Source organism: Gossypium arboreum, chromosome 10, assembly GCF_025698485.1.
Source record: "Gossypium arboreum isolate Shixiya-1 chromosome 10, ASM2569848v2, whole genome shotgun sequence".
NCBI lineage: Eukaryota > Viridiplantae > Streptophyta > Magnoliopsida > Malvales > Malvaceae > Gossypium > Gossypium arboreum.
The window spans coordinates 16,206,553-16,227,146 of NC_069079.1; the positions used below are offsets into that span (position 1 = coordinate 16,206,553).

At 31.0% G+C, this 20,594-nt stretch overlaps 1 protein-coding gene and 1 long non-coding RNA gene across 3 annotated transcripts; both read left to right on the top strand.

The window, feature by feature from the left end:
* The first annotated feature begins 7,916 nt into the window (after nucleotides 1-7,916).
* On the top strand, nucleotides 7,917-9,805 carry LOC128281576 (uncharacterized). Its single transcript, XR_008271811.1, has 4 exons — nucleotides 7,917-8,156; nucleotides 8,265-8,355; nucleotides 9,207-9,325; nucleotides 9,512-9,805. It is a non-coding gene; the product is annotated as an uncharacterized LOC128281576 (long non-coding RNA).
* A 5,480-nt stretch (nucleotides 9,806-15,285) lies between these two features.
* On the top strand, nucleotides 15,286-19,993 carry LOC108489310 (uncharacterized). 2 transcript variants are annotated; one of them, XM_053019880.1, is made up of 14 exons: nucleotides 15,286-15,574; nucleotides 15,683-15,748; nucleotides 15,820-15,880; nucleotides 15,962-16,086; nucleotides 16,321-16,422; nucleotides 16,850-16,924; nucleotides 17,015-17,118; nucleotides 17,225-17,306; nucleotides 17,817-17,909; nucleotides 18,450-18,514; nucleotides 18,702-18,764; nucleotides 18,858-18,938; nucleotides 19,363-19,471; nucleotides 19,561-19,993. In XM_053019880.1, the coding sequence occupies exons 1-11, from the start codon at nucleotides 15,452-15,454 to the stop codon at nucleotides 18,733-18,735; spliced, it is 930 nt and encodes a 309-aa protein (XP_052875840.1). In that variant the 5' UTR covers nucleotides 15,286-15,451; the 3' UTR covers nucleotides 18,736-18,764; nucleotides 18,858-18,938; nucleotides 19,363-19,471; nucleotides 19,561-19,993. The 2 variants fall into 2 exon arrangements, with proteins under 2 accessions (XP_052875840.1, XP_052875841.1); XM_053019881.1 differs by lacking the exons at nucleotides 18,702-18,764; nucleotides 18,858-18,938; nucleotides 19,363-19,471; nucleotides 19,561-19,993 and having other exon boundaries at nucleotides 15,288-15,574; nucleotides 18,439-18,462.
* The last annotated feature ends 601 nt before the right edge of the window (nucleotides 19,994-20,594 follow it).

Sequence of the window (20,594 nt, forward strand, 5' to 3'; positions counted from 1 at the left end):
CATTGTGTGTACAGAGGTTATTTGGAGACTAAGTTGTCCACCAAGTTGGGCTTTCTAATGACAGGTAATAGGACTGTTTGGAATTCCCTAGAATGACTTAAGATGTATCATCCATCAGAGTAGGTTGTAGTTTGAGTTGATCCAACTGGTATCCTGATAGCTACCAAATTCAGTATGAGAATTCACCAAAGATGTGATCTGTATGAAGTTCATCTAGAAAGAGCAGTTAGTATATATATCCACTGGAAGTAATATCTGTGAGAATGTTATCCTGGGTGAAGTGTTCAACATCTATTTATGTGGAAATCTATCAAAGTAGGCTCTGTACGAATGTCTTTCTAAGGAATATATTCGATTTACAAAAAGTAAATGAGATCCGCTTCGAGTGGTGAAATCTGAGATCTGTCTAATAAGTGAAATGTCTTTAGGGTGGTAAAGTGTGGAAGTTGGTGTATATACCCGATATTAAGGAAGTATCTACCAAAGGTAAAAAGGAAATCTAGAATCCTCAAGATGAGGAATTAAACAATAAATGCTTCAAGGTAATATGGGTTGAAACTCACTAAGCTTGTTTGAAATTACAAGTGTTTTGTATGTTTTAGGTTCCACTTTAAGAGTGGGTATGTCAAGAGGGACCAAGCCAGGATGTGCCAGGATACTAGTTCGAGTTATGTCATTATGCATACAGAGGGTACCATAGGAGCATGGCACTTAATTCACTACGCCATGAAGAGTCTGTCTTTACCAATGTTTTAAGTTGTATCGTCCTCTACTGTTTTTGAAATTTTGATGTATTCTTAAATATTTTCTTTAGCCATAATTGCAAAAAAAAATAAAACACACTCAACGTTTGAGGGCTTTTGGTTTTGTGCCCTTGAACTTTTTTTTATTGACACATCAATCCAATTTTAATGGCAAATGTGAGTTGATCATCAATCAAGCTCCGATCAACGAAGTAAGCCTATATGACGTCATAAATGACAGCATTCTTTTTTTTTCATTTGTTTCCATCTTCTTTCTTTTCCCTTCCTCTATTTTTTTCCTTGTAGCTATTGTTACAATAAAAAAAATCTCGGTGTTTCAATTTCCTTAGAAACCCTATTAGAACTTGAAAAATAAGACCTTTTGATAGCACAAACATGAGATTTCCCAGCAGTAATTTGGGAGTAAGAATTATATTTAAAAGCTTTAGGAATAAGATTTATACCAAAATCCAGTAAATCCCAACAAAACACTTGTGAATTGTTCGCAGTAATGCCGTAGAGAAATCCTTCACCACCATAGAGAGAAGCCATGGAAGGAACAAAATTGAAAGTGGGAATCGAAGATATCTTTTTAGTTTTATCCCAACATCACTGGCACAAAAGAACCTATTTTCTCCCAAATCCGTCAAGATTGGGCCTGGTATCCATAACCAAAAGTCACAACAAAGAGCAAGGAAGAAATGAAAATGAAGAAAAATGAAGTAGGTGGCAGAAAATAGCACTTTTAGAGTGGCATGTGTTATAGTTTTGGGGGGTTTTCTTTTTTGTAAGTGAAGCTTTTGGAAAAGTGAAGTGTTAAATGGTGGAGTTGAAACTGAAAGGGAACTACAATTTTCTTTTACTACAACAGCAGCTACATGGAAAGAAAGAGAGGAAGGGAGAAGAAGAAAGAAGATGGAAACAAAATGAAAAGAAATAGATGGCATCATTTATGATGTCACATTGGCTTATTTCGTTGATCGGCACTTGACTAATGGTCAACTCACGTTTACCGTTAAAATTTGGGCTAATTTTTGAAAAAATCATAATATTGAGGGTGTCAATAAAAAAAAGTCAAGGGCACAAAACCAAAAGCCCCCAAATGTTAAGGTTTTTTTTTTCAATTAGGCATTTTCTTTATTTAATCTTTTTTTCTAAAGACAATTAATAAAATAATAAGAAGTATGTTTTAAAATGGCTATACATCGGTTATAAAGTTTTTACTAAGTGTTTATGTTTTGTAACATCTGATATCCAGATTTAATGTTTCGAGTTGGGTAGAAGGTGTTATAGAATATGCCTCTAGGTGTTTGATTTGTCAACAAGTAAAAGCAGAACATCAAGTTCCATTGGGGTTGTTGCTACCTATAACAATAACCGAATGAAAGTGGGAGAGAATTACGATAGATTTTGTGTTTACCACTCACGCCCAATGAGAAAGATGCAATTTGGGTGATTGTTGATCGTTTGACAAAACCAACTCATTTTCTGCCTGTCCGAACAAATTATTCGATGGAGAAATATGTTGAATTATATATTAATGAGATAGTGAGGTTACACGGACTGCCATCATTTATCATTTCTTATTGAGATCCAAGATTTTCTTTGAGATTTTGGGAAAAGTTACATTAAGATTTGGGCACCTGATTGAGTTTCAGCACTGCATTTCATCTTCAGACAGATAGACAATTAGAGCGAGTAATTTAGATCTTGGAGGATTTGCTAATAAGTAGCATTATTGAATTCGAAGGCAGTTGGGAAAGGTATTTACCATTAGTTGAATTTACTTATAATAATAGTTATCAATCTAGTATTAAAATGGCACCATATGAATCACTATATGGGAAAAAGTTTAGAACTCCTGTTTGTTGGACTGAATTGAGTGAAAACAATTTAGTGGGGCCAGACTTGATTAAAGAAATAGAAGAAAAGTAGAAATTGATTAAGGATAGATTGAAAGCAGTCTCTGATAAGCAGAATTCTTATATTGATTTCAAAAAGAAAGATATTGAGTATAGGGTGGGAGAAAAAGTATTTTTAAAGAGCAACCACGGAAAAAGGTTCCTCTGCTTGGAAAGAAAGGAAAATTGATTTCGAGATTTATAGGGATATATGAGATTTTGAAGTGTGTTGGTCCAGTGGCTTATCGATTAGCTCTACCACTAGAGTTGGATAGAATCCATAATGTCTTTCATGTTTCATGGTTATGAAGATACTGATCCAATCTATCTCATGTAATAAAACTTGAAGTTATTGAAATTTAGCCAGATTTCACATACGAAAAGGAACCAGTCAAGATTCTTGCACGAGAAGAAAAAGAATTAAGAAATAAGCGAGTCCCTTTGGTGATAGTGTTATGGAGACATCATCATGTGGAAGCAACATGGGAAAGTGAAGAAATAATGAAACAACAATATCCAAAGTTGTTTGAGTAAGGTAAATTTCGAGGATGAAATTTTATTTAAGTGGGGAAAAATGTAATGTCCCAAATTTATTGCTAAGTTAGGAACAGTACAAAGTCAGGTTAAGTATACTTGAGAATTTTAAAAATAGATAAAACATGACATTTGAATAATAGTATAGAAAGTAGTTAGAGCCGATAGAAAATTAAAAATACTTTTAACAGAAGAATAAAAAGTATTGGGGAAAAAGTAGAAAATAAAAATTTGAATGATTGCATTGAATTAAAGGAAAAAGGAGGAAGGACTAGAAGTGAAATTTTATCAAAATTGTAACACCATATACTCGATCCAATCACCAATCCGAGCTATAACGTATTACAACTATAAAACATTAACTTTATTTACTAACCAATCATAAATAATAAAATAGTTCATTTCATAATTCAATTACAACCATTTACATGTCATTCAATCATATTTGGACCTAAACCAAGCTTACAAAGCATTTAAAACAAACCGGAAACAATTCTAGACTAATTTGAAATTTTTACAAAAAATTCAGGTAAAAAGTGAAAACAAGGGTCACATGACTGTGTGGTCAGGCCGTGTGACAGAGCTCAGCCTATGTAGCTCAAGAACATGGTCGTGTGGCCAAACCGTGTAACAACTTGTGCCCATGTAACTTAGGGTCACACGGTCATGTTGTCAGGCTATGTAACTCTCTACGACCATGTGGACAAACTTGTACCAAAAATCAAAGAGGCTACATGGTCGTCATACAACCGTGTGGGACACACGGCCATGTGGCAGACCATATCCCAGGCCGTGTGTGCCCAAAAACACTTTCAAACACAAGCCATTTCACATACCAAAACTTAGACTCCAAGCTATGCATTAACCAACTTTCAAACCTATTCAAAATGTATCAAAACATGCCAAAACATACCAATTCACAATCAACCTATGTGCCTAACTAATATGCCCTCATTGCCACCACAATTCAAATATAAACAACAATCATTCAAGCCAAAACATAATCCACAAGTTAAACTCATTCAATCACTAATCAAGTTCTAAATACCAAATGCCAAAGTACATCCATTTATGTCAACCTTCAAATGCAAATATAATCCATTCTAGGTTCAAATTTTACCATAAACAAATATAACCATTTCCAACAATGCACAAAACATTCCAAGACACCTATTAACATAAACATTCCAAACCAACCATTCAAAATACATTTACCATCACACACCACATTCAACCAAAATACCAATTAGGATTTACATCAATACACATATTATACTTCAAATGGCACAAAATATAACTATAGTGCTTATAGTATACATAATCGAAACCCTATTTACATGCCACTTATAACTGAGCCAAAATAAAAAAAATAGCTACCGAATGAGTTGCCAGATAGTGTGATCTCCAACAATGTTCCAATCGAATGCAAGAGTCCGACAATCTACAAAGAAGAAAACCAAATAAAGTAAGCTTATGTAAAGCTAAGTAAGTTCGTAAAACAAAACATTACATACCTGTCAATTTAAGTTTACTATTTATACATAACATAGAAATTACAATCCTTTGTCTTGATCCATAATTTCTACCATGTCAACTAGTTAAGCCAGGAAAATTCAAATCATCAAAACATAACATGCCAAGTTTCATATATCAGTCTATACTCAACACAAGATAATTCATCATATCATCACATTTCATTTCCATTTCAATAATTAATTGTTTTGCCCAGAGAACAATAGTAAATTGATCTCAGATACACTGAAAGGTAATGCTCACACAAGCTGACAAAAGGACATTACCTAATACAATATATTGCTCACAAAAGCTTCAAAGAATCCGCAGCACATGCAGGATCTCAAGCCATTGGTATGGTATCTATGACTGATACATAGTACCTACTAAATATAACACCAACACAACGTGTCTACTACTGCAACATCAGTACATAATACCTGCTGGATATAAATGGCACATAGCCAACATCGATACATAGTACTTGTTGTATATAAATGGCACATAACTAACACTGGTACATAATACCTACTGTATATAACTGACATATAGCCAACATCAATACATAGTACCTGCTGCATATAAATAGCACATAGCCAACATCGATACATAATACTTGTTGCATATAAATGGCATATAACTAACAATGGTACATAGTACTTGCTGTATATAAATGACACATAGCCAACATCAATACATAGTATCTACTGCATATAAATGGCACATAGCCTACACTGGTACATAGTACTTGTTGCATATAAATGACACATAGCCAACATCGGTACATAGTACCTGTTAAATATAAATCCTAATGATATGTCATTTGTATCCTAGTTATTCATTGAGTTCACACGGGCTTTGACTTGTATTCTATAACCTATATTCTATAACCTTTTCATCTTTATACTATTATATCATGATCAATATGCCCAAATACATTTCATATGATATACCATTCAATTTACACATACTCATTTACCATGCTTTTCAAATCAGTCCTTCATTTCCAATTTCATGTTTTACCTCAATTAATCATGTTAATTATAATGTATATATACATAAACACATATATAATTAAATTCAAATAATTATAAACATAATAAATCTAATACGAACTTACCAACATACACTAGCTACTGACACTTCGATTATGACCACTCGACGACTTTTCCTTTCTTGCGATTATCAATTGATTGATCTGCTTCTTGATCTATATATAATAATTTAGCTCAATTAATCAATTCAAATACCTTAAATATTTAAATTCATGTATTTGACCATTTATCAACATTTTACACTTTTACCCTGAACTTTAACCTTTTATTCAATTTAGTTCTTAAACCCAAAACTTATACAATTGTCACAATTAAGCCCAAACCAATGCTAGCCGAATTTTTTTACTTATTCAACTACAAAACATATTTATTCAAATTTCATAAAATTTCATGCTAAGTTCAATGTTTTAACATTTTAATCCCTAAACTTAAAATTAACCAAAATCACTTTATAAAATAGTCTTTTTTAACACTTAACCTTATAAATCTATCATTAAACTTCAAGAACATAAAAAAATCATCAATGGAACATATCAAAACATTTAACAATTTTACAAAATAGTCCATGGGTTAGCTAGTTTAAGCTACAACGATCTCAAAAATATAAAAATTACTAAAAATGGATAATTGTTGGACTTACATGCAAGGAAATGAATGACCTAACTTTAAAGGTTTGAAAATGGGTTCCCAAGGTTTTGTTATTTCGAACATTTGGTGAATAATTTAGGTTTAAAATGATGTTTATAATTTTTTGGCTTAATGACAAATTTGGTCACTAACGTTTACATGTTTTGTCAAAATGACCCTAATTGTATTTTTGAGCCATTTTTTGGCCATCAACCTTTATTCTTTTTTTCAATTTTATTTTTTTAACATATTTTATGAAATTGCCGTTAAAAAAGTTAATGGGATGATGTGAGATTTCATATGTGGAATATTTTAATGAGATGTAATCTATACGAAAATATTGAATGTGTGCATTCATTTTGAAACTTTTTTATATAATTACATTTATTTTCTTTAAATTAAAAGTTATTTTTCTTTAAATTAAAATTATTTTTCTTTAAATTAAAATTTATTTTTTAACTTCATGAATTATTTATTTTACTATTTTTCACATGTAATTATTTTATTAAGTTACCTAAGTAATAGATTAGATCTCATTAAAAATATTTCACATCATTCCGTTAACTTTTTAACGGTAATTTCAAAAATATGTTAAAAAAAAGAAATTTGAAAAAAGAATAAAGGTTGAAGACCAAAAATGACTCAAAAATAAAATTAGAGCCATTTTAACAAAACATGTAAACGTTAGTGACCAAATTGTCACTAAGCTTAATTTTTTTATGTTTTATTTTATCTTATTTTATTATTTAACATTTTTAATTAATAAAAAAATTAAACTAAAACTTTCACCTACTGTCCATAATACTAAATTATGGTCTATTTGCAACATAAAACCTCCCACTTTTACTTTCTAAGCCATTTAATTAAGAAAAATCAATGGCGAGCAATTGTTACAACTTTTACAATTTAGTCCTTTTTACTTAATTAACTATCCAAACGTTAAAATTTCAGGAACAAATTTCAATACACCTATATAATCACTCAAAATTATTTAATAAAATATTTACGGGCTCGATTTGCAAAAATGAGGTCTCGATACCTCGTTTTTCGAAATCACTTGACTTTAGGGACAAACCACTTGTACTTAACTATTCATTCAATTAGCAAAAATTTATCATATAAAAATTTAATATTATATTATATTTGACATGTAACTATTAAATAATAATATTTATAGACTTTCGTCGATTTGTGATCTCGAAACCACTATTTTTGAAACTACTAGAAAATAGGTTGTTACAAAAATAAAATAAATTCATGAATGGAATTATAAGGAAAGTTAAAGAACTAAATAATAATTACTTAAATTAGATAATTATGAAAATCTAATTGGTTTGAATATTTAATTATTTATTATTTTAATTAATAAATTAATTAGACATTTTATAGAATATTATAGAAAGATGATGAAAACCATCCATATCATTTTCATCTTCACGCCACCACCATTTTCAACTTTTTCTTTACTTACAAATTTATTTTAATTAATAAATTAATTAGACATTTTATAGAATATTATAGAAAGATGATGAAAAACCATCCATATCATTTTCATCTTCACGCCACCACCATTTTTAACTTTTTCTTTACTTACAAATAGGCCATTTCCGCCATTTCCACCATTTTCAAGCTTTTTAAACGTAATTTTTCCAACTTCTTTTATGATTCCTTAGCAAAATCAGTAGAGAAGCCTATTAGCCACCTTAATTTCATGAAAAAAGTATCTATAATTGTCTTAGAGGAGAGAGAAAATAAGAATTAGGGTTTGAATTCAAGCAAGCAAGGTATGAATGATAAGTTTGCTCATGTTAGTTTCTTTAGTTAAGCATGAATATGTTATTTGATTATGATTTTAACAAGTAAATGTTATATGTTTTGATATGAAAATGAAGAAAAAGAAAAGTGAAGGATTAGTTGGAGAAAAAGGCAAGGAAGTAGGCAAGGAGTAAATAAAGAAGAAAAGATTTCATCCAAGCTTTGGTTGTAAGTGCTTCAAGACTTTTACTTTGATTTAATTTTAATTTAAGTATAAATTATGCTAAAATAGTTGATTTAGTTAATAATATGATAATATTATGTATTAAATTTGCCAATGAATACTGATAAATATGATTTAAATTTTATTTATGTTATTGAATTGAATTAGTATACTGAAATGGTAGTAAAAGAATTGAATAGTAAAATGAACAAAATAAGCCATGTGGATTTAAATCTTGAAAAGAAAATGTAAAAAAAATGTGATGAAATAGTGATCATATGTAAAGTAAATGTGTGGTGAAATTACAAGTTATAGTGAAATTTTATGGAAATAAGGACTAAGTTGTAAAAAGAGAAAAGTTTGAATTGTTTTTATTTGACTAAGTACAATGGAAAAAAATGTATCGAAAGCTCATGTAGACGAGATGTGAACTAGTAGGATATGAATGTCATGCCATTAGGAAATCTTATGCGCACAAATGAAATGTGGAACTTCGGTGCGAATGAAAGTGGCACTTTGGTGCAATTGAAATGTGACACTTTGATGCAATCGAAATGTGGCACTTTTATGCAATATTGTGATTATTTCATATATCCTATGTGTTTTATTTAGTCTACAATGGGCTATATAAATGAAACATGATAAGAAATTATTTTCAATGAAATCGATAAGTGAGTTAAACCTTGAATATTGATCTCATGCTATTTGGTATTGGTTTATGAAATTTTATATATATATATATATATATATATATATATATATATTCTAGCATTAGTTACTTTTAAAATAAAAAGTTTAATTCTTGTAATACTTACTAAGCAGTCACAAGCTTAACACGTTAATTTTCAACGTGTAGGTAAAGGTTAGATTTGTGGTGCTAGAGTGGAGGATCAACTTCAGCTCATCTCATCACATCACAAGCTTGGAAGAAAGCATGGTTTGAATATTTTGGTTTTAACTATGGCATGTACATAGGTAAAGTTTAATATGTATATAAGTCTTTTAGAGGACTTAATCGTAGAACTTGAAACTCTTGTTAATCTTATAAACTTAGCTTTATTTAGAATGAATTATGGTGAATTAAATGGTTCTTAAGATTGAAATTGATTTTATGTGAATGATATGTTGATTGTATTGGTTGGAATTTGATTTTTTGAGCAGAGGTATTAGGTGATGAAAATTGAAATATGGAAATATTGTTGAAAGAGGGGGCACATCACAATGATAAGAATTTCACTTCGTGACGAGGCAAGTCAAAGAGTGACGTTGCAAAGAGGAATCCCCCGACGTTGCAACATCAACCCAAAATTTTGGAAACTTTACATTCTAGTCCTTGTTCACACTCAGACCATTAAAAGAGTTATCATAAACCCGTTCATAACTGAATTTGTGTTCAATTTGTGTTGTAAATGTATAATGATCCTAATAATTTTATTGAGAAGATAAAAATGAATTGAATTTATTTTTTATTGCTTCGGTAACAAATGTAGCATTTTGATACTTTGACTTAGTGATGGTTTGGGTATAAGGGTGTTATAAGTAACATTCAACGTCTTTTATCGCTCAACTACTCCAAGGCTTCTAAGCTTTATACGCCAAGAAATTTATATAAAAGTATATTCGTACATGGTATGTTTTCCCCACTTTTTTTTTTTGGTTAGAATGTTCTTATCTTTCTTTATGAAAGATAAATTATTATTTTAAGGTTTCTCTTAAATTAGGTTTTTTATTGAGTTATATTATGCGGTTTTGGATAATTAAAGATTAGTGATTAAAATTTTATTATTAAATATGCTTGAAATCTTATTAAAATTGTATTATTCTTATATTGGGCTGAAACTTTAATTTTTGATATTGAATTTGATTGGTAAAGAAATAGTATAATGTTTGATATCTATGCAATTTCATTATTTTGAGTAGTAATTGACATTACTTTTGATTATTTGAATTTGTTGTGATTTACGCTTTTAATTTGGAAAATATGGTTGCTAAACTTTAGTCATATAAAATACTTAAATTTTTGATTGATATATTGGAATTCTATTATATTATCTAGATAAACTACAATGTTTTTAACTTTGTAGATATGCATGATAATTATGACAAGTCTTATATGAAAATTGAATTGATCACAATCTTCGTTCATCATCATCCCAATGAAGGGTTTGAATTGTGAAATAATTTAAAAGAAAGATATGCCATTGAATATGATAATTCTATCTAAAACTCGTTTTTATTTGATGTAACTGAAGGTGCAAGATTTTAAAACTGTAAGTATAACTTTGCAATATTTAGGATAAGTTTTCAATTAAAATTATATGTAGTGAATATAACTGATGAGGATTTGTTAGAGAAACTTTTTTAACTTTTCATATTTTAAATGTGCTCTTGCAGTAGTAATACTGTGAAAAAGGTTTTAGGAAATATTATGAATTTATATCATGTTTATTTATGGTTGAATAAAATAATGAGCAATTAAATGAAAAATTATGAAGCTTATCTCGCTAGATCTGCTCCATTTGTAACGCCCTTACCCGACCTGATCATCGAGTCTAGGTATAGGGTGTCACTATTAAACCGGTTTGTCTAGCATCAAACTTTAATAAGAAAATTTTCCAAAAAACTTTATTACTTTATTACGAATATTTCTTACAATCGGAACCTTAAACCAAACGTAATTTGACTACCTTAAAGTTTTAAATTCTAAGAAAACTACTTAATTACAATATTTCTAACCCTAAGGCGAAACCTCTGAAGGTACCCCTTTTATGTGCATAACATCTGATTGAAGGTGTTCCTTAGTTTTCTAAGGTCTGGCTTGGCCCCTCCTCAAGTTCCTTATTCACTCAATGAGTCTTGCAAACATAGGCCAAAAAATCACATAAGTTTCAAGAACTTAGTGAGTTCCTTTGCTAATATATAACTAAGCCCCCATCTTGCAGAGGTATTAACTAAAAGAAAACAAACATGCTAACTCCCTATTTTATGTAGACGTTTGTGCTTTATCTGGAGTGGCAGACTCTGATATGACTTTCACATTTCTTTATTGGCGAATAGATCGTTAAATGATCATTACCTGGTCGAGCTTATGACCAATCAGCTGGTTTGCCGATTTCTATTTGTTTTGTTATACTTACAGATTTTTACTTTTACCTTGCACATTTTACCTTCTTTCCCTTTTTCCATACATTTCTGGTCCTGAACAACCAATTACCTTTATCCTGACTCATAAACCCATAGTTTCAAAACTTGGTGAGTTGTTGCCCATATCGTCATCCTTGAATGTAAGTCTAATTGTATGCTTTATCCTTAATAGAACTCTCATTATATAGTACCCTTTAGTTGATTTTCTTATTTCGTAATAGTTTTAACGTATTTACTAACATTCCACTTATAAGGCCACTAGTAAAAACCCACGCCACACTAGCAGACTTAACCCTATTTCATATTTTCTACTTCTACCTTACACTCGGGTTGAAATGTTGTTTGGATTACTCCTTGGTAATCAGACCTATTGTGATACCTTGCTTTTAAGGTGTAACATGTTTATCTACAATAGACTATTTTGGCTTACAATATCTAGCAGATTGTTATCTGAGCGACCATTTGAGTTTACAATCTCCCTTATATAATGGTTCCCTACAAAACTAACTCTATGGTGGGTATACTCGCAATAGACTCTCCTCAAAAAGGAATAGTCTTGACAAATATAATTGTCACTTGGATCATCCTTATTAGTACTTTTTTCTATCAATAGGTTCCAACTAACCCCTCTAACATATTAGACTAGCTGGAGTATATACACTTGAACCTCCCCATATAAACTACGATTTCAACGAAGCCTTACACTGGGAGTGAATCTCTCGTTACTCTTTTAAGCCCTCTCTCTAACATACAAAGTTTTTTCAAGCACTTTCTAACTGTTATTAATGGCGAATCCTTATCTGCGATCCTCGAATAAATCCTCTTTTGTTTACCTATATACAAGGCATTACTATCACATCATTCCCATATCTGATTCTTGTTAGGTTACCACCATATGCCCTACTAGCTTCCATGGTTACCATTTTGGTAGACTTTTCTCATTTCTATTACTTTTGCCTTTTCCGGCGGATTCCTCAAACTCATTGGCTAGCTATCACTTGCTAACATTTGTATCTTTCTTCTAACCCTTTTTTCTTATTTGTGTAATTTCCCATGATTTTCGTCCTGGTGGACTATCCCGTTTTTATTTTCCCGACAGACTACCTCATGTTTATTGTCTCGGTGGACTCCATATGCTGTCATAGCTGAGCTATGGTTTTACACATCATACCTCATTTTTAATATCCTAACGAACTCTCTATGTTTCCATAGTTGAGCTATGGTTTTATACATTTTACCCCATGTTTAATATCCTGGCGGATCTTTATGTTGCCATAGCTAAGCTATGGTCTTACACATTTTACCCCATGTTTAATGTCCTGGTAGACTCTCTATGTTGTCATAGTCGAGCTATGGTTTTACATATTACGCCCTATTGCAATCCATCAATTCCTTCTCACTTCTAACCTTAATGCTTGAACACCATAGTGTCCCCTCCGCAAGCCCCAAAGCTTCGCATATCACAGTTTGCATCCGATAATTCCAGATTGCGTGTTGTGTTGTAAATATAGTAAGCAGTAGATATATGTTTTAATATTCATGCATTTTGTTTTTAATCTTCATGCATTTTGTCATTCATTTTGCCATTACATACAAATGTTAAATAACTGCCAGACTATGCTGAGTATATTATTATCAATGATGTTCGATGAGGATAATAACTCTTTGATTTATTTAGAAAATTGTGATAGTTGATTAAGCGTGTTTAACTTAGGATAGTTGCTTGAAAATTGATTCCTAAAAGTAGAATAACTTAAGTTCATTGTAATTAATCTGTAGTAGGGTTCTTTTAATGCATTTAGAATTTATTAAGCCTAAATTCAATAATTTGGTTATGAATAATAAGGAATACCATGGCGATAGTTTTACACTCCAATGTTTGAAACTGTTGAGTAGGTCAGTAATGCTTTGTTTCCTCCATTGTATTATTGATCAAAAAAACAAGTTCAAATAAGAGTGGTGAGTAAAAAATTTATTATTTGTATTAATAATAATGATTTAGGGACACTCCACTGTAGTTCTAGGCTAAGTAGCTAAGGAGGAAATTGTTTGCTCTATCCATCTTCTAAGTTAAAAGTCTTAGCTCCATGAGTAAACTACATTCAAATTGTGGCATGATATACTACCTAGAAATCTAGTGCATGCTCCATTGATACTGTCAAGTAAAGAAATCATGTGACAGGATGAATTCCCTAAAAAAAATATAATAAATAATATTTGTAATTAAAGTATTGAAATGACGGAATAAGTGAGAATAGAGAAACTGAATTTAGAGGAAAGATAACCTAAATACATTAGGAGAGGTCTGTTATAGTCAGAATTGCATAATTATTTAGGAACATTTATTTTTAGGAAATATTTTATGCAATTCATTTGCTAAACAAGCCTGTAAAACTTGAACTAATTTTTTTAGTAGAAGACTACTGAGAATGGAGGTATAGAATATATGGCAGATGGTTTACCAGTATACATGGTAACTGTGTGTTTTGGCAAATTCATGCATTCATGCATACTCATACAAATTTTGCTTGAGGACAAGCAATAATTCAAATTTGGGGTGAGATAACTCTTGAAAAAAGTTATATTTCAAGTCTTTAAAGTGAATTAATTGTTTGTGATAACTCTAAAGTTATATTTCACATCACAATAATATTCATATTAACATAATTTATTCATTACTTAAGTAATTATATTACTCAACATTAAAGATGTTGATTGGTTGGGTATCATCAAGTTTATGTATTGTATAAATATTATGCATGATTATCCAAATTTGGTTTCAAAAATCTCAAATTTTACTTAAATTACGATAATTTAAATACACTAATATTATTTTTGAAATTTTTATTTTTATTTAATATTTAATATGTATTTTTCTTATTAAAATTTTAAATATAAACAACTTAAAATAATTTTATATTATCATTATAATATTATATTTTTATTTTCATATGAAATTAGCTATGCAATATACCAATTAAGCTATTAGCTTAGTGACAAACTTGTGTGCGTTTCAAGTTGATTGGCATGAGATTCAAGGTTCGATCCCTGTGTTTGTACTAAAATCATCCATGCCACCTTCATATTGCTTTTATCTAAAACTAGAGAGCTTTTCCTTGTTCACTACAACAAACACAATCATGAAAAATCTTGTTTTTTTCGCACATTAACCTAACTCATTCTCCTAAATCCTAAGGTTAAACAACTTGATAATTTTTATTAGTCCCACACTCGAACAAACCCACCAAAAATCTTGCTCGTGCCATTGAGAAACCGTAACCCATTTCCTGAAACTCAGAATCTCAGGGTCATGTTTTGATTAAACTATAAAGCTTGGGTGATTTTTCTTAGACTCAATGACTCTTTCAAAGCATTGAGAAATTAGGTCTTATCCAGGACAAATTTAAATCCATTTTCCTAAATTTTAAAAACAAACACTAAACCATAACTTTAAAACTCTAAACTAACTCTCAAGCACAAAATGAACTCGCAAGGTTTGTTACTAATGTATATAATAAATTAATAAAAATAAATAAATTATTTAAATTATTTATGTATTTTAATTTTATTTGTACATTTCTAAATTTTAATTATTTTATAAATTTATTATAATATTTTGATTTCTTTAATTTTTTTATTTTGAAAAATTTATATATTTTTTTGAATGTTTTTAGAATTAGTATTAATAATGTTAAATGTTAAGGGTTAAATTTTTAAAATTAAAATTAAAATAATATTATATTTAAATATTATAGGTTAAATTTATTGTTGTACAATAACGGAAGCACCCAGCTGACGCTGAGAGAAAAAGAAAACCGTCTCCAATAGTTGGGTGATATACAATGGAAATTACTCAAATTAAAATATAGCTAAAACGCTGTCGTTCCACAGATAAAAAAGGCTATGAAAAATTTGTAGCAGACTGAAATGTAGAGCAAAGATAGAGGAAAAGTAGAAATGGAGGAACTGAGGAAGCTTGAACAACTCCACACAACTCTTACATTTATGCAATCTCATAACTTCGTTCGCTCTTCATCTCTCGATTCAAATCGCTTCATCGCCAATCTCGTCCTTCTCTTAGTAATCCCTTTGCTTTTATTTTCTTTTTTTTTTTCCCTTTTTCTGTTCTTTTGTTTTTTTCACATTTTAACTTAAATTGTCTGATTACTAATTAATTTGGATTTCCAGTTACAACCATGCGGCGAACTCAATCTTGACATGAAATTCCGTTTACTTTCTGAATATTTACCAAAAGTAAGCTTTCCCATTTCCCATTAATGGTTAATTTCCCCCCCTTTTATGCTAATGGTTCTAAACAATTGCAGATTTCAGTCAGCTTTCTGGAAGAAGCATCACAATGGGTTCGTTTTGAAACTGATGAAAGAGGTCAACCTGATTTCTATTTTTATATACATTTATTTTGGTTGGTTTGTGAAGTTCTGGACTTTAAATATATATATATTGCAGATTATCAAGAGGTTAATGATCCGTCCGGTAAGAAGGATTGCCTCCCATTGCAGATAAACCACGAGGAGGTAGCAATGGTGGGACTGGAAGCAATGGAACGAGCAAATTCTACACTTGAGGATTTTGTAAGCACACAAAAACACAATAAATTGGTCTTTTAAGTCACATAGTTTTATATCACTATCTGCAACTTCAGTATTGGCGCAAATGATAATGGGATGCATTAATTATGTTAGTAATGAATGAATGAACGAACACATAGGTGTGGCATTGAGCATGGGAGAAAATTTTACCTATGCTTTTGACAAATGCGTTCTATATAATTATCCCAATTAGTGATGTTATGATTGTGTTTGCAGTGCAGATCTTATTTTATGTTTCATGGAGTGGACATAGACAGCCCACTTATGATATTTGAATATTTCCCTGTTCTTGCATTCACTGAAAGTTATATTTATCAGGTAATAATCGTTATCCAAAGAAATTTTGTTATATTTACAAGTAATCTTTACATTCAATGCAGGAATATTGCATAAATTTCAATATATTTGTTGGAGCTAGTCTTATCGCTTTCAATGCAATGGTGTTGAGAAGTTGCAGTTGGAATTGGGCGAAATTTCTCTCTCTTGTAAACTTCCATTATGACAAATTAATTTTCTCTCCAAGAAGGAACGAGCCTTGCCTTGGCTTCCATTCCTTCCATTCTTGTCTTTGCAAAGTAAAATTGTTTTACTTCAGTGTAAAGGACATTCTAGAAGTTAGCGATTAATTCTCTTGTAACCTTTGGAAACATTGCAACCACTAACTTTCAAGATCTGATACCATGGCTTCTTTCTTCCTTTCTTCTTTCTTTCCTCAGTACTTTATTTATTTATTTATAATATGCAGTTAGATGGTTTGAATGAGAAGATACTCTCTATACCAACAGAAGGAGACACTTCTCTAGCAAAAGAATTTGAGAAGGTGATACTGAGATATTTCAAGAACTATTTCAGTGGTTAATCTCCTAATGATCAACTTCCACTGGCCCGTGAATTTTTTTGTCTAGTACAGATGAACTATCAGTGTTGGGCTGGAACATTTGCAAACATGTTAGAAAAGGATCCATTCAGACCACTTTTAAATGTACTTGAACTCCGGGGACTCCTTACTGACAGGTAACTTTTTTTCATACATCTATGTTGCTTGTTATTTCCTTTCTGGGAAAGAAGGGGGGAGAGACAGAAACTTATTTGGTTGACTTCTTTTTGGCAATGGATTTAGGATCAGAGAAGAATTTAGGTCTGGAGAGGAGTACTGGGCATTGGAAAGAAAGCTATGTTGTGCACTAACACACAAAATGGAGGTAGATATACCTCCTTAATTCTTGCTACTTTGCTCAAATTAATTATATTTTAACTTTTACTATTTCTAAAGAATTAAGAAAGAATTTTCTCTACCTAGTACTGATTTTCCGCACAAAAAGTAGATGACTACTGCTTTTCTTATTTTTCTGTCTAAACAGAAAAGGGAACAATGGTCTATCTAATGGTATTGAGTGAATAGATCTTTGATCTTAGCACTGCCTTGTTGAGCAAAGTTTCTCCTCATGCTTATGAACTGTGGATGGTTTTGACATATAGATATCAAGGCTTTTTGACATATAGATATCCAGGCTGCAAACCTTGCTTGAGGCTCTACATATATATTAGAAATGGGTAACATTTTAATAAATAGCACCGAGTTCTATGAGATGTGCTCAAGTAATGAATGGATAAAAGAATAATATCGTTCAAGGGGAAAGGGTTTAAAAGACTTGTACTAGTAGGAGGAAATGCACAAAAAATGTTTATGTATTAAATGTTTGCTTCTCCAGATATCTATTAAAGATGTCATGAGGGCAATTCATCTAAAGTCGTTTGACTATCGGGTGCTGAATCTTCTTCTGTATCAGTTAAGAGGTCAAGAGGTAATTTGCTGTTAGCCAATTTATACGTTTGTCTTTTGCATGTTTGTGCATGTACTTACATCTGTTTGATTTTTTGAACCATGCTGGCATTCTAACATTCTATTTTGGATGCAAGTTCAAAACACTATTTAAGGGTTTTGATAGAAGGGGAAGGAAAAGGAAATGTCTAAAGCACTACATAATTCTTTCTGACTTAATAAAATGACAACTAAAATGACAACTCCATGATGCCGTGATTTGCTATGTTGGTTTTCATCAAGTTTTTTGGAAGTACATACAATGATTCTTGCTTACAGTTTCTGCCTTACTGTAATTGTGATATTGTTAATCTTCAGTTTCAATCTTTAAACAATAAGCAGAACTGAAATTTTATATCTGCTTATAAATGTTATGCAGTCTGCATTCATACATTACAAGACATTATCAAAATGTATCCATCGCCTTTATGTTTTTACTATGATATATCTTGCACTCTATATTTTGTTTCTGGTAACTTAGATTAACAAGGCTAAATGTATTTTCTTCGAAGTTGTTTTAAAGGTTAATGACTTGCACATGGAATTCCTGTCAGTCTCTGAATTCCTCGTAGAAATATCAGATGATCTGTAAGTGTTTTCTTTCCCGTGTTTTCTGATTTTAGCTTAGATTTAAGTGGACAGTGTCAGTGGTATAGGCACTTTCAAACACACAGAAATCAACTGATTTCAATCTCATTCCTCTTGTGCCGTTTTCTCTTCATTTTTTTTTGGATAAGTGATGTTCTCATTCATTTTTGTTATAATATGCTGTAAGCATGGTGTCAATTATATACTCAACTCCCAGATGATATAACAATGCTCCAGGTTTGACTATGAGGTATTTCCGTTCTTTGATGTTTTCTAATTGTTCTGATTACATGATTCAGTTTATATGTCATATTCTTTTATTGTTTTTGTGGCTACGCTGCAGGATGACGTATTAGAAAATAATTTCAATATTTTGCGCATGTTTGTCAAAATATATGGACCTTCAACTGCCCCAGCTATGTTGGTGAGTATGAGATTGAAGTTATTTTTGTGAAAGAAAATTAGTAGTGTTTAAGGTTTGACTTTTGGGTGATGAACTTATTGCTTCGATTACATGGAACCTAGGTCTGAAGTGTGATGTTAAACATATGGATCCATTTCTTCCTATTTTCTCCTTGTTTCTAAAACCTAATCCTTGAAGTATCTCTGTCTGAATGGTATGGGGATAAGATCCTTTTAAGGATCCTCCAAATACATGGAAATCTTGGAATATACTAGTGTCGGATACTCACACCCAATTCCAAGTAACTTTTGCTTAAAATTACTTTTAGTCTCCACCTGATTTATCTTATGAGTGATTCTCGTAATACAGTCACTGTTAAAAGGGACAAGTTTCCCATACGAACTCTTATGTCAGATGGTTCTTCTCTTTTCCATTGACAATTCAGGCAAAAAACATAACAGATGCTGAAGAGAGGTATGACAATTTATTGAAAACTTTGGATCCTCAGTTGTCCTCGAAATACCAGAGAAGATGCGAAGAAGCCACTAAAGAAGGTAATTTGCAGACATTTAAATTTCGATATGGAAGCTCACCATCGTTGTTCTAGATGGATGCATTTAGGTATTAGTTGTGGAAATTTCAGGTGGCAAGGTTTCAGGAAACCCTCTTGGAACATGGAGTATTCCACCTGTGATAGTAAACGAGGATCTTTATCGATCAAACTGTCTAAATACTGAATGAACAGCTTAGGGGTTGAATGATCTAATTTGATATAAGAAGCCTCTAGTTTCAGGAGAATAGTATACCCTTCCTGTATCTAACTCTAGCTTGGATGGTGGATTTGGCACTATACATTTCCTTGAAAACCTGTTATAGTTGCAGTAATATGTTGATCCTGACACTGGTTTTTCTTTTATGGTGTCATGTATGTTTCACTGAAATACAAGGAACATTGGTTTGTGCTGAGTGTCCTGACATGTGGTACAGGGTTTTTGGTTCCGTTGGGTACACTCTATTATTATCTCAAATCAAACTTAATAGTAAGATGAAAATCGAGGTTGGAATTTTTTTTAAAATTTTCTTTTATAGTCAGAATGTACACTGTGTGTCTGAAACTGACAGTTTTTCCTTATTCAATTGCATTGCCAGATTGGCGACATACAGCTGGTTAAACGCGTTTCTATTATTATTATTATTATTATTATTATTATTTATCATTATTATTATTATTCTATATTTGGCGACAACTCGTTTTACGTCCAAAATTACCATTTTATCCATTTCCCCCCGCCCTCGTTCTGGATTTTTCACTTCCAATGTGTTTTTTTCCGAATAAATTATTTAAAAATTTTAAAAATAAAGAAATTCGATTTAACTGCTAGTTGTACCGATTTGGTAGGTTAATTGGTTTAAAAATCAATATTTCGATTGATTTTTATCAACTTATCAATAGGTTTTAGACTGATTACGGGGTTGAGAAGTATTATAGAAATATAGTAAAATATTAGAATAAATAATTTAATTTTTTAAGATTGTTTGTAAAAAGTATAGTATATTTTCAGTTTACACCTTGTAAATTTTTTAATGATGAAAAAGAGAGAGTTATTAAGAATTGAGCTTTATATTATAAAAATAAATTGCGATTAAAATAAGGTATAGCTAAATCTGAACTTGAAT